The 13,473-nt window shown below is 41.7% G+C and overlaps 1 protein-coding gene across 1 annotated transcript; it reads left to right on the top strand.

Annotated features, from left to right (window-relative positions):
- The first annotated feature begins 1,174 nt into the window (after positions 1 to 1,174).
- pdhx (pyruvate dehydrogenase complex component X) lies at positions 1,175 to 13,473 on the top strand. Its single transcript, XM_071529150.1, has 6 exons — positions 1,175 to 1,334; positions 2,718 to 2,865; positions 5,070 to 5,128; positions 7,206 to 7,364; positions 11,384 to 11,448; positions 12,425 to 13,473. The coding sequence occupies exons 1-6, from the start codon at positions 1,221 to 1,223 to the stop codon at positions 12,678 to 12,680; spliced, it is 801 nt and encodes a 266-aa protein (XP_071385251.1). The 5' UTR covers positions 1,175 to 1,220; the 3' UTR covers positions 12,681 to 13,473.

Genomic DNA, 13,473 nt, shown 5'->3' with positions numbered 1-13,473 from the left:
CAGCATTCAGCTGTAGAAGAGTCTGTGCAGTTCATACATACAGTGCTGCTGAATAAAAGTGATATGCCGTGATACACAGATCAGAAAAATTTGACGTACTACACAGTGTCAGACCCCTCGTTAGCCAAAAAAGAGACGTCCAGCCAGTTTACACATGTGCAGTTCAACATGGGCCCTAACGAATTGACAGAAAAAGGGTGACTCCAAACTACAAAACCTATTCCTTTAAAAAACATACAAGCACATACATGCTCACACTTACATAATTCAGCAGCAAGCTGAATAAACATATTGATCCAAAAAAAAAAAAAAAAAATTCAGCAGCATGCAAAACCATCCAACCTGTCTCCAGAGGTTGGAGGCTCTCCAGAGGAATTTGTGACCTCACCAAAGCGTCTCCTGGTTTGACTCAGGAGCTCAAATAGTAATAATAGTAATAATAATAGAGCTTGAATTAGGTTGCTCTCTCCCAAAGAGGTTGAAAAGTGTTTGTTTTCCCACGTAACTGTTTGTGATGGAACATTAGATCTGATAAATCAAACAGCAACAGCTTATCCATGTGTAATATTTACCTGAGTTCTGCGGCCAGTGTTCCTGTGTGTTTACTTTTGAAGCATGTTCGGTAGTACCGACTGCCATAGTGGTTTAGGTATATTTAGAGAGAAAAAAATCGCATGGTACATATCAATGGGCCCAGTCACAAGCTGAAGTCCAGAGTTAGTCCTGTTTACTCTGGGATAAAAAGTACATTATGTATGCTTTCCTTAGACTTACAACAACACAGACTAAAAGTGAAGCCCATACCCAGTCATTTCTGTTCTCACTGTTATCACACATGTAGCTGTGTTAACACAGAGAGGGCAGTTATATTTTTGTTTTGTGTAGATAAGGACACGTGCCTGCGGAAATGGGTGTATGCATCTGAGGTTGCGGTTGGCACAGGTGTCAAGGGAGTGACTTGGTGTTACGGCTGCAAAGGGCATGTACACTCCTCAGGTCGAACCTCTGAGTAATAGTCATATAGCCCCATAGCCATAGTCATGAGTTTGGTGCTGTGGGAGAATTAGTCTTAAATTAAACATTATTGTTACCTCCTTAATGTCCCCTACTAATGTCCCCTCCCCCTACTAATATATATATATGTATATATTTTTTTTCACTTTTGCAGAGATGCGCTGAACCTTTTGAAGATATCCCCTGCACCCAAAGCAGCCCCAGCTATGGCTGCCCCAGCTGCCCCAAGTCCTGTCCCCACCCCGGCAGCTGTCCCACCACCTCCAGGCAGCAGACCCAACATACCGCCACTCTCTGTACCAGGGAAGCCAGGAGCACCGGTGAGAAAACAACACAGACACACATATAACACATTGTCCATCTTGTAGTCAAGTGCTGGGTTTGACATAATGTCTGCTCTGACAGATACAGTCAAATTCATCATCATCTCGAAGAATAATGTCAGGGCCAGCGGTAGGGTTGAGTGGTTTTAACTCTTCAAGCCTCATTGGTTTGTGAGGAGATGGATAGAGACAGGGCCTCCTAAAGGTTGTGACTCACCATGCCCCCAAAGGGCTGCCCACTTCTGAATGTGTATGCAGTATCTCTTTCTCTTACATGTTGGAACAAAACCACCATGCTCTGTCGTTCTCTCTCTCTCTCTCCTTCTTTCACTCTCTCTCTCTCTCTCGCTCTTTTTCTCACTTTCGTTCTTGCTCTCTTATTTTAACTTCGCCCTACCAACTGACTGTTCTATTTTTTTTTAATTATTTGAAAATAAATCACACTTTTATTTAGTTAATTTCACTAAATTTTAGATATATATTTCTCTCTGTGCATTTACATGAAAAGTGAAGACTAGATGACTGAGGAAATTCAAGCATGACTGATTTGCCTGCGCATGTTTCAACCTCTGTCTATCCTAAGTAACGTCATTTTTTGTGTAGAGGAATTGCATGGTCATGTGCAAAACTCTCTTCCATTAATAGAAAGTGCTCTGAAAATAGCCACACACTTCATGTAAAGGTCATTTAGGCTGTTCCTATTGACATCCTCTTGTGTCATAGTCTTCCAGTTGTGCGATCAATACCTTCTGATAGCTCCATTTCCTTTGTTATGCTCATGGAACACCAAAAGCATCTTAACCACCAAAGATAAGAGACACTACCCCAAAATCATCTTGCACCTCAAGTGCTACAGAAACATGGATAGCGGTCAGAAGACAAGGTTTTGTTTAGATTCCCATATTGATTCTAGTTAACATTCTTTTTTGCACCATTTTTTATAGATTGGTGGATGTGCTAGTTGTAAAATATGGCCTATTGATTTCAAGGCTGAGTGCTAACCAAATACATACCTTACAATTGTTCCTGTATTTTGTTTTAACAAAATCAATCCTAATCAATCATTAATTCATTATAATAAGCTTGTCAATAGCATGTCCACTCTCTGTCACACTCTTTTTTTTTTTTTTGGGGGGGGGGGGGGGGGTGTTTGACAAATTCAGCCTCTTCATACTCTACTAAGCCTTGGTGAAAGCAGATATTCCAGTAATGGAGTTATTGATGGCAACTAATATGTCCAGCAATGTTAACGTGGACACTGATAAAGTGACCGTCTCTCCTTTCTTGTCCCCTGTCCTTTTCCTGTCCTCTCTTTCTATCATGTCCTTTTCTCCCCATTCTCATCTTTTACCTCTCCCTTCCTCCTCTTTTCTATCTCAGGGCACTTTCACAGAGATCCCAGCCTCTAATGTCCGCCGTGTGATTGCTCAAAGACTGACTCAGTCCAAGACCACCATCCCCCATGCTTACGCCACTGTTGACTGTGACATGGCTGCTGTCATGCAGCTCCGCAAAAACCTGGCCCAAGGTAAAGGTTCATGACTTGGTAGGATTCCATTATATGTGCATATTAAATATGCAGTGTGTGTGCATACACATTGGCACTATGCATTAAACACACACACATATATTATTATTATTATTATTAACTTGTTCCTTCATTCAGTATCTAACAGCAAGATTTGGAGAGAAACATTTCCGTGAAAGTTTGGATTTCAGGGTTTTCACATGACTGCTCCTTCCACAAAGAGGAAATTCTTTGCATTCATGGGTTCTCTGTACATATCTGCTCAGCCAGGGTAATCATTTCTCTCTGGTTCAAAGTATGTCAAATGGATGCCCCCCACCACCCCCTTTTTTCCCCCTGCGTTATTTAGCGTGAGCACCTATAGAAACCCATCAAGGATCTTTAAGGAAAGGTGAGAGTGGTTATGTTGTGTGTGTTATCAAGTGGGCGCCTCCCATTACGGATGATTAGTTGAATCAAATCTATACTCAAGCCACACTACACGTCACAACATACATCAGATCAGACCCTGATATGACACCTAGTATGTAGATGTCATATAAGGGTACGTGTACACATAGCCTGGAACACATGAACAGTTGACTAATGGGATGACTGACTCTGCTGGCTTGAAACGGTTCAGAAACCAAATTATATCAGCAAACAATACACTTTGCTGAAGGTCTCATGACAATGTTTGATAGGACATTCTCAGGGAAGTTGTGGATGTCTGAGTTTTCACATGACTACTCTATTCTACAAACAAAAGGGAATCTATTTTCATTCATACTTTAGTTCCTCTGTGCAGTCATATCTGCACAGCCGGGGTAATCATTTCTCTCTGGTTCAAAGCATGTCAAATGGATGCCCCTGTCTTTGGAGCGTTGATGCTTTGATTTCACCAGCACACTGTTGAATGATGTCTGCAAAATGACAATGACCAGTTAAAGGAAAGCAGAGAGTGCAATTAAAACATGCCTGAAAGTGGGTGGTAGCGATGTGAGTAGAGAAGTAAAGAAAGTATGAAAGGGTTGGAGAGAATGAGGTGTGTAAGGAGAATGTGAGAGGGGAAAGAAATGAATGAGGGAGGAAGGAATGGAGGGAGTGAGCAACTGACTGTTATCAAGCTAACAGAACAGAAGTAGAGAAATGAAACCTTGCTCATGTATCACAACAATCAGTTTGGCGTATGCGTTCTAGTATTTTGGACACAGAAAATATGTATGCATAAGAGTTACCGTTACCGTTCATATAAACATTCCTACAAAATAATCCATGGTTACCTTGGGCTATTTTTCACACCAAGATAGCAAGAGTACTTTATTTACTTATCAATTTCCTTTTTAAGATAACTTTTAAAAGGTTTGGTTAAACACCCTGTAGCACATAATTTGCTTTTTTTTTTTTTAGCTTGACTTAGCCTAGCTGTCACACATAAAGCTCCCCGGTCCCTATGTCTGTGATGGAGGAAATGGGACGGCCATTCCAGACCTATTAGCGAGGTTGTGTGTGTGTTGAGGGATTCTCTCTCCGGTTGTTTTTGCGGTTTCTCTTTGTTCAGGAGCAGAGCGATTTCACGGTTAGCTCGTTAATCATCCTGCTTACAGCATTCATAACTGTCTGGCACTAATGGACACTCGTAAAAGGCTGGCAGCGGTGCCAGGCCAATCCCGCCTGGCCCACCCCGGTCACACATGGAGAGGGAAGTGTAGCAAAAGTTTGGGACTGGGTCGTATTGGAGAGTGGGACTAAATCTGGCCAGCTGGAGTAGAGTGAAGGATTCCAGAAAGAGCCCAAAATATAGGATTGTTATTGTTTATTCTGAATGACTGGGTACTGTGGGCAGCTCATTTGCAAAAGAGGGTTTGGTGATGGAGGTTTAGGTCAAGCGGTGTGCTAGTGATATTTGTTAATTTAGAATTTGACCTTTTGCAACAAACAGGCTGCTTTGTGCTATATAACCCTTCATAGGTCTCTGATAGATGTGCATGCCAACTGAGGATGGAGAAGGAAAAACATTTGAAGTTCTCCCATAGCTGTTCCATAGCCTTGCCCATGCAGTGAAGACTATTCCCTCTCCAGCCATCTAAAAGTTTTAATCACACTGCCATGCAAAATGGACTTTGCCCTGGTCTTGGTCTTCATTAGCTCTTCAATCATATATATACTGTGTATATACTGCATATATAAGGGTCTCACAGACTTTGTTTCCTTTGTCTTTTCAGAACAGATCAAAGTGTCTGTCAATGACTTCATTATCAAGGCAGCTGCTGTTACACTTAAAGTAAGTATTGTCCTGAATAATTCCTTTTGTTGTAATTCATTCAGTAAACCTGTATATCGTTAAATCCAGGCTATTGATAGGCTATGTTTATTCATTCTATAACCTTGTGTATACATATATGTACTGTGTATGTATATGTATATGTATATGTATATGTATATGACACATTGCCTTATCTAGCCGCATGTCTCTAGTCTTATGTTTTTCTGTGCTTAAGTGGACCTGTGAAGGCACGGACATTGTTCAGATATGGTTTCCTAGGCAACATGATTTGGTCACTAAATTGCATAACACCTGCAGCCAGTATTCTCTGTCATCCTCTTTTCAGATTCATTCAGATGGTGAATCAACTGATAGCAGAAGGCATGCTAAAAATAGAGTGAAATTCTCACAATTTCATCCTTGTTTTTTACGCTGGTTGATGAGAATTCGGAGGAAATGATCAAAACATCAATCTTCCTGAGCAGACACGTTTATGCCAATTTGTTTTAGTAGGGCAACAGGAAAGGAAGGACAATATGAGACACTCACTCACAGTTTTTATCAATTTTTTGTTCAAACTAATTGCTGTTAAGAAATATAGTCTTGTATTTGTTTTTAGGGATGTGTGGAGGAAAACGGAGGTAAAAAATAGATTCCTCTGATTGTTCTGGCCAGGGAAGCCTCAGCAGCATCTGTTAGGCGCAGCGTTGTGCCCAGCTCATGCTTCTGTCCCTCACTTGTCATGGAATATTGTGTCTACTCCAGTGAAGGCATGTCAGCCATAACCCATTGCATGTTCCCCCAAACCATGGGAACCTGATATTGCTTCTATATACTGTATATTGTAATATTGGCAAGACATATGAATGAAACATTGCCCCTCGAAGATCAATCAGTTGTTGAGAAATCTGGCTGTGTGGTGCATAATATGTTACAGTAAATATGGGAAGCCAAATCTCGTAAATGTGTACATTGCCCAGTTAATGCGAGTGGCAAAACACTAGTTACAATACCATGAGGCTCTCTCATAGTACAGTCACTACATTTTGTTGTGGGTACGATGTACCACATGACCAATACCTCTTCGTATTGGCTTCTGTCGTAAACTGAGATCTGTGAGGCGCGGGAGGTTCATTCATATAACATGCAACATCAGAAACTGGCAAAGGTAGACCTTTCCCTAAGTTTTTATGCATGCCTTCCCAGTTGACCCGCATCCCAGTGAGGATGAGCGCATCTGAGTTTTTTGGGGGGTTTTTTATTTGTTTTTTTGCCATACTGGTGCACATTAGCATGTGTGCCTCTTTACTTTAGATAGGCAGGTAAGACGTTGCTGTGTTGACAGCCCATGCATTCAATGTAGATGTAGTTTTAAGACATTGATGCCTAATTGATTTTATGTTTTAGGCCAAATGTGGATGGATGGACTAGCCTACACAGCTCACTTCCATACATGTGTAAAAAGATGTGGCTGCACAAAATATGCTCGCCTCTCCTTTAAATTTTTTAAATGTCTAGAAGAATCTAGAAAAATATAGTTCTATAAGACCAATAACTTGTTAATAAGGCTCTACTACAACAAATATTTTTCAGTCGATATCCTAATCTGATTAATTCACCAAAAGACTTGGTGGCTGTAGCCTTGGATAAAAAGCACAATGCACAATCATTGTGTTACAGATATGCAGTCAGCAGAGCACTCAAGGACACTGAGAGAGCCTCGCACTATTGTGATTAGTGTTTTCCAGTCACATTAACTAGGAAACGTACACATTTATCAGATTTACTGTGGGAAATGTGTACATTTACTGCCCTGGTATTTACAATTTTCCCACATTTAAGCTAACACATATACTATATCGACTTATTTCTGTGATTTCCTCCTGTGCATGCTGCAGGTTGTATTGTGGAAAATGACAGACTATATTATTCTTCCCCACTCATGAACTGTACTGTAGCATTATGTAACCACAGCAGAGAGGCTCATAATATTTTATGCTTTTCAGTTTATCTCTCTTTCTACAGTTACTTTCCCCCTTCTGATCTGATCCTATCTGACAGGAGCTGGGCTGACCTCTGATTTTTTTTACCCTAGGAGTTGCCAGAAGTGAACGTAACCTGGGCTGGGAATGGCCCCCAAGCGCTCGATTCCATCCACATCTCCATTGCTGTGGCAACCGAGAAAGGCCTCATCACCCCCATCATCAAGGATGCTGCAAATAAAGGAGTCCAGGAGATCTCAGCTAATGCTAAGGTGGGAAATAGACAGCAGTCTTATGTAATTACAAGGATGAGAGGAATGACAAACACATGACAACATGACATTATGATATAGTGTATTGTATATCAGTGAACTCCCATTGTGAAAGTAGTCTCCTGGAGTCTTCTCAGTCATGCTGAAAGTGCAGTCTTCTAATGGTTTCTTTGCAGTTGGTAGACTAGAATTACTAGTTGTGGGGGTGTGCAGTGAATCGCTGAAGGTAAACACATGAAGATTTGCATGGGGAAAGGTTTTTATGGGAGAACAGGAAAGGCAGTTGACTGCAGCCTAACTGTATGGCAAAACAAACAAACAGTCTCTAAGCAACTGTGGAGTCTTTTTCCCACGGCGCAGGTGAGGGCATCACAAGGCAAATTCAGGTCAGGCATTCAGTCAGTCAGTCAGTCAACGTTTAGTGAGATGTCACTTCGTGAGATGGCCTCTAGAGGGCGTCTTCGACTGAGAGATGGCCTCTCGCCTATGGGCTAAATGCCACATTGACTCCCATACTGATAATGCCATATTGAATCACACTCTGAATTGAGCCGCACTCTTTGCCGTCAATTTACAGACATCTATCTTCTGCTGTCCTGCAAACCTTAACTGTAGGTCACGTTATTACTTGTGGTATGTGATGCTGGTGGAATAGGTCATTGAACCACTAAATGTGTCACGCTAGCCGACCATTGCTCCCACACTGACTCCCACTCTCTGCTGTTAATTTACATACATCCACATTTTCTGTTGCCCTATTAACTTTAATGTCAGGTAACGTTATAACCTGACGTGATGTTAGTAGAATTATATAACCGATAACCATGTCGTAATGCTTCAGTGAATTTGAATTTCAATGCAATTGAATTGAACACACTCGCCATGGCTCTGTACAGGATCTGTGCTTCTTTTCTCATCCCATCCGAGCAGGTAGAGTGGACATGGCAGTTTCAGATCAACCTGATAGATCAGAGTAGATTTGGGCTAGTTGGGTTTAGGGCTGGTGCAGGTCTCAGCTGCCACAGGCCGCAGATGGAGTGCAAAGCAGCAGTAGTCAGCCCTTTTCCCTGGTCACTGTCAGCAGCTGGGGACACGCACTCATACGCAAACACATGCACACGTACTCACAATCTGATGAGCATGTACAGACACACACTTGGTGATTAAGGTCTCACTCTCTTCCTCGTTAAACACACACACACACACACACACACACAGATCAAATAGACTAGTGTCTCAGGAGAAGAGTAATTATCCTAATGTCTGTCACCAGCAGTGACCTATTACAGAAACGTTCAGGGCCCAGGTTTCTGTCCATTGCTCCTCTGTCAAGATATGATGTCTTGAAGGGCGTGCGCATGTGGACGCACATGCACAACTCAACAACAACACCGAGACTTTGGCTGTAACCCTGTGCTGACATTTCTACCCACTTGAGCCTTCAAAAAGTGCCTTGCCGCCCACAGCCATGATGTAGTTATGCTGCTGCCTTGAGTTAAAGCTAAATTTCTAAGCCCTTATCAGCCTCAAATTGAAATCAACATGTGGTATGAATGAAGCATGGAATGCCCGCTGCTTACTAGTTATGTGATGGGGTGGAGCCTTGGATTGGTTTTCTACTCGGTGCCCTTATCTCAAATGTGCCTAGCTGTTGCCTCATGTTCTTTTGACATACTCTGTTTTCTATAATGGTTGTATCCCTGCATTAACCATTCAAATAAATTTCATGCTAGCTGAACCACAGACTAAGGCTGTGGTGGTACATCCAGCAATTTCAAATCAACTGAGGCTTTTGTATATGAGTGAGAGAAGAAGAGAGATAAGTTGAAAGGTGCATTAGGCTTTATTTTCAGCAGCGTCTGTCAGTTTGACTGAAAAGTTAATACTGGATCTGTCTGTGCTGCAGGTGTGTTTGTATGTTTAGGCGATCACAATCAAATAACTCACGGCATAGTTAGAGTGGTCAGTTAAGTGAACACATACACACACATGTATGCACACACACTTGCACAAGACACAACACTGACAACTCACAGTTTCTTCAGATTTCCACAGATTAACTAACTAAGCTGCGTTGCCACCAAGCTTGTTTTTTCCATCCATGCTCCAGTAACAGCAGTATTGATTCACATAAACTGACGAATCGAGTCTAGAGGTGTTAGTTTTCCCTCTTAAAGAACCATTATATCAGAAAACTCATCTTCCCCTCTGCGTCATGTCAGTTCCCTTTCGTCATTTAAGCAATGCACAATCCGTTTCCATTTATGTCAGTACTTGGTATTTGACGTGTAATCATTTTCTTGAACATGCTATTTGAAAATTGACTCCTGTTGCCTCTTTCTCTGTGCAACAATCTGAACCGTCAAACTGACGGTCTGCCATCCAAGTTGCTCTGGATAAGAGCATCGGCAAATGGTCTAAAATGTAATTCCATGGTGGCTAGCCTGCTGGTTTGGATATACCAGATTTGGTATTGTTTGTACAGCATAAGCCCATTTGTTGTTGACAAGATTTTTTTTTTTAATCACATTCTTGATATAGGATAGTATCTCTCTGTGGTTATTGTGGATTCTCACTAGTAGTGATTTTTCATTAAAAACAATAGCTCACAGTGTTTTACTCCTTGGTTGGGTTATTAAACTTTTATGGAGTAAATAAAAAAGCACAGTGTTCCCCCGATAAGGTTCAGAGAGTGGGATTGAACAGCACTTAGCCAGAACTGTGTGTGGTTACACCCAGTGCTTAATTTGTAAATGATGAGGTCCCGGAACACCAAGTGGTCGGTGTTCCTGCGAGTCGGTCTGGAGTGACTTATGTAGCATAGGCTACATAATGCTCATTTTGTCCAAAACGATGGGTTTTTACACACCTGGCCTTCAAGAAGTGGACTAAAGATATAACTGTGCTGTGCACAACATAAAAATGCACACATACTTGGCTGTGAGATATCCTAATCATACATAAACACATCAAGGAAACTGCAATGGCTTCAACCATTTACCAGACAAATTCTGGATTGAGTAGTTACACATTAATATTCAACACAAATACTTTCAAAGGATATCTATTTTGAACGTAGGGAACATTGTCAGTGAATAATTAAATGACAGCAATAAAACGTGTCATGGTCATGCCATGCAGCTAGAAGTAGACCTAAATGCGACACTCAGCTGGACTGCACTGGTTTTGAAATGCCCACATTGATGTGGGCCTGACAGCCCTTCACGTGAACCAATTATATTGCCAATTATTTCTGGACACTCAACATAACATGCACAATTGCCCACATATTTAACTGCGGGACTTACAGGTCCGCACTCCAAATAAGTTCTGTTTTCATCTATGCAAATATGAATTTAGATGTTATTGTCCCAGCAGAGAACTTGTTTACAAACAAAAAAAAACATGCTTACCTTGTCTAATTTTCCAAAAATAGTCCACACAGCTGACATATGGACAGTGAATTCAACTGTCTTTTAGCCATGACGATGTCTGAAGTTTACCATAACACACTCTGCAGAGCAGCTCACTCGTGTGACGTGATTACTATGCGCTTGTTGCTACTTTCTAATAGGGTAATCACCTGTCTTCATATGGAAATGAGCCAATTAGGTTTTTGGAAGGGAGGGGAAAGGAAGAGTCAACTATTGGGATTATTACATGGCAAAAGAACAAAAAAAACAAAAAAACTCTATGCAAATAGGTACCGGAATGCAGGTAGTCCAAAACCGTGAGGTGCCGGATCCTGTTCCCGCAGGATCTGGCACAAATTAAGCACTGGCTACACCTGCATTTAAATGGAACTGCCAGGAGCAATATCTCAGGTGTCTTTCTATTGACTTAGGGATTTATTTTGTGTTCACTAAAAACTTTATGATATATTCCATCAGATTGCATTTACACTGTTTTGTTCATGTTCCATGTCGGTAGCCTGTCAAAACATCTGGTTGGATCCTTTCTTCATGTCTGGTAATGAGCTAATGACAGACTCAGAGTGACTTGTAATCTCTCCTCCACAGACATTGGCCCAGAAGGCTCGAGATGGGAAGCTTCTGCCTGAGGAGTACCAGGGAGGCTCATTCAGGTAAACCTTAGACACACATCTTCTCTGGGGGGAAAGGAGGAAGAGAATGGGAGGTCATGTAAATATAGAACTTAATGTTGCTTGCCAATATTTCCTCTTCATTCTTCAGTGAAAAATTGTCAATTTGCTCCATTAAATAAACATATTTCCGTATGTGGGAGAATAGTCAGCTCTTTATCTGTAACGTTTTAAATTCTGTATCACACGCTAAGCATGTAATTTCCTTTGTGGCTCAGTGGCCTCCTGATAAGATAGCAGTCATAAATTTCCACCATTATGTGTTATAAATCCGGTTTCACAGATAGTCAGTATATTATGCATATTCTACATTTCATGCAGACATGAACTGAATGTGTTCTTGGGCGACAAGGGCTATCAATTACTGTGCCATCAATTGCAAAAGAGTGGAAGGGAGGCTTTTTAACTCATTAGAATTAATGGTGTCATTTAGACATAAATGGGGTTTCTGTGTCAGGTAGGGACGATGAATTCCTATGGAGACGCAGCTCTCTCTTTGTCCTCTTGAGGATATATGTGTACGCCCTTCCTCCATCCGTTTTTCCATCCCCCCGAGCTAAAATTCTCATTAAGGCAAACAGCAAACTGCCCCCAGGTCAGTATTACTCACAATACACAGAGATTTTGAAGCTGTTGAAGCTGTGTTAATCCTCAGTCATCAGCGCTCCATTATCTTCTATATACTGTATAAAATGGGGAAGATGTCTGTAGCCCATTATATTTATACACTTAATTCACCTTTTTATACTTTATTCACTCTCTGTAATTGGTACTGTTCTTTGTCCATGAATCTGTATCAGGGAGCTGGTTATAGCACCACCATTATTTCCCCTTGGTTAATTTTATGCATTTTCCTCCCCGCTGAGCTTGACTAATGACATGATGTGTACTGTCTCTTCTCTCTTCCCATACTCCCATACTCTCTCGTCCTCCCTCCCTCCGTTTCTCTGGGTGGCAGTATATCTAACCTGGGAATGTTTGGCATCAGCGGCTTCAGCGCGGTGATCAACCCTCCTCAGGCGTGTATCCTCGCTGTAGGGACCTCCAGGGCCGAGCTGCGACTGTCTGAGGATAACCAGACCCTGCGCACCCAGCAGCTGATGACCGTCACCCTGTCCAGTGACGGACGGCTAGTGGATGACGAATTGGCCTCACGCTTCCTCGATAAATTCCGCGCCAATCTGGAACAACCGCAACGCATGGCCCTGGCCTGAAAGATGAAGAGAGAAAGTGGAGAGAGAGAGAGAGAGAGAGAGAAACTCCTGCATGATGAAGCCTATTTCATGCTTACACAAGCAGAGGTCTTAGACAGTTGATTCCAGTTCATGTAACTATCACCCTTACCATTGCTTGGATCAAAGCTTGCGAGCTAGTGGTATCTTGTACATAATGTATACTCTCTAGGTCTATTTCCTCTGCTGTGGCTTGCTTTTGACAGATAATCACCAGGCTTTGTGATGGAGGAGTTAAACCGGGCTGCTGCTAGAGTGGGAGAGGCTTCTGGCAGCGGTGCCAAATATTACTAAGAGAGAAGTGGCATAGCAGGGTGCATCCCACGTAGTGGGAGATGTCTATTTGCAGTGGCGGCAGTTCTACCACACCAATGTTTGTATATATAAAGTAGTTATTCCAGTCCCAGCACATCTGCTCTGTCACAATGTGTTCATTTCCCTCATGTAACAAATGGTGCTGTAAAGACCTTTTGTTTTTGTACATTTGTCTGAGATATTTATTACTGGACGTCAGCCGGACATCAACACATTTCTTCCGATGAGGGTATACCTGCACCGACACGGTAATGCCTTGTGACTGTAGACTCCATCTGCTGCGTTACAAAAAGTCCAACAGAACTCAAGAACTCATTCATTGTACACGTTAATGTGTCATAACTTATTTAAAATGGAAACATTGTGACATCCTTCAAAGCTAATCTCACAAGTTCATGTGTACAAAAAAATAAATACAATAAATGAGTTTTTGGTGTCTTTAGATGCCAATAAAACACAT

This window comes from Centroberyx affinis, unplaced genomic scaffold, assembly GCF_046629955.1.
Source record: "Centroberyx affinis isolate AG114_WGS23_722 - 3 ecotype Tasmania unplaced genomic scaffold, CSIRO-AGI_Caff_v1 ptg001770l_1, whole genome shotgun sequence".
Lineage (NCBI taxonomy): Eukaryota > Metazoa > Chordata > Actinopteri > Beryciformes > Berycidae > Centroberyx > Centroberyx affinis.
Note: the sequence above shows the minus strand (reverse complement) of the source record. Positions and strands in the feature narration are given on the sequence as shown.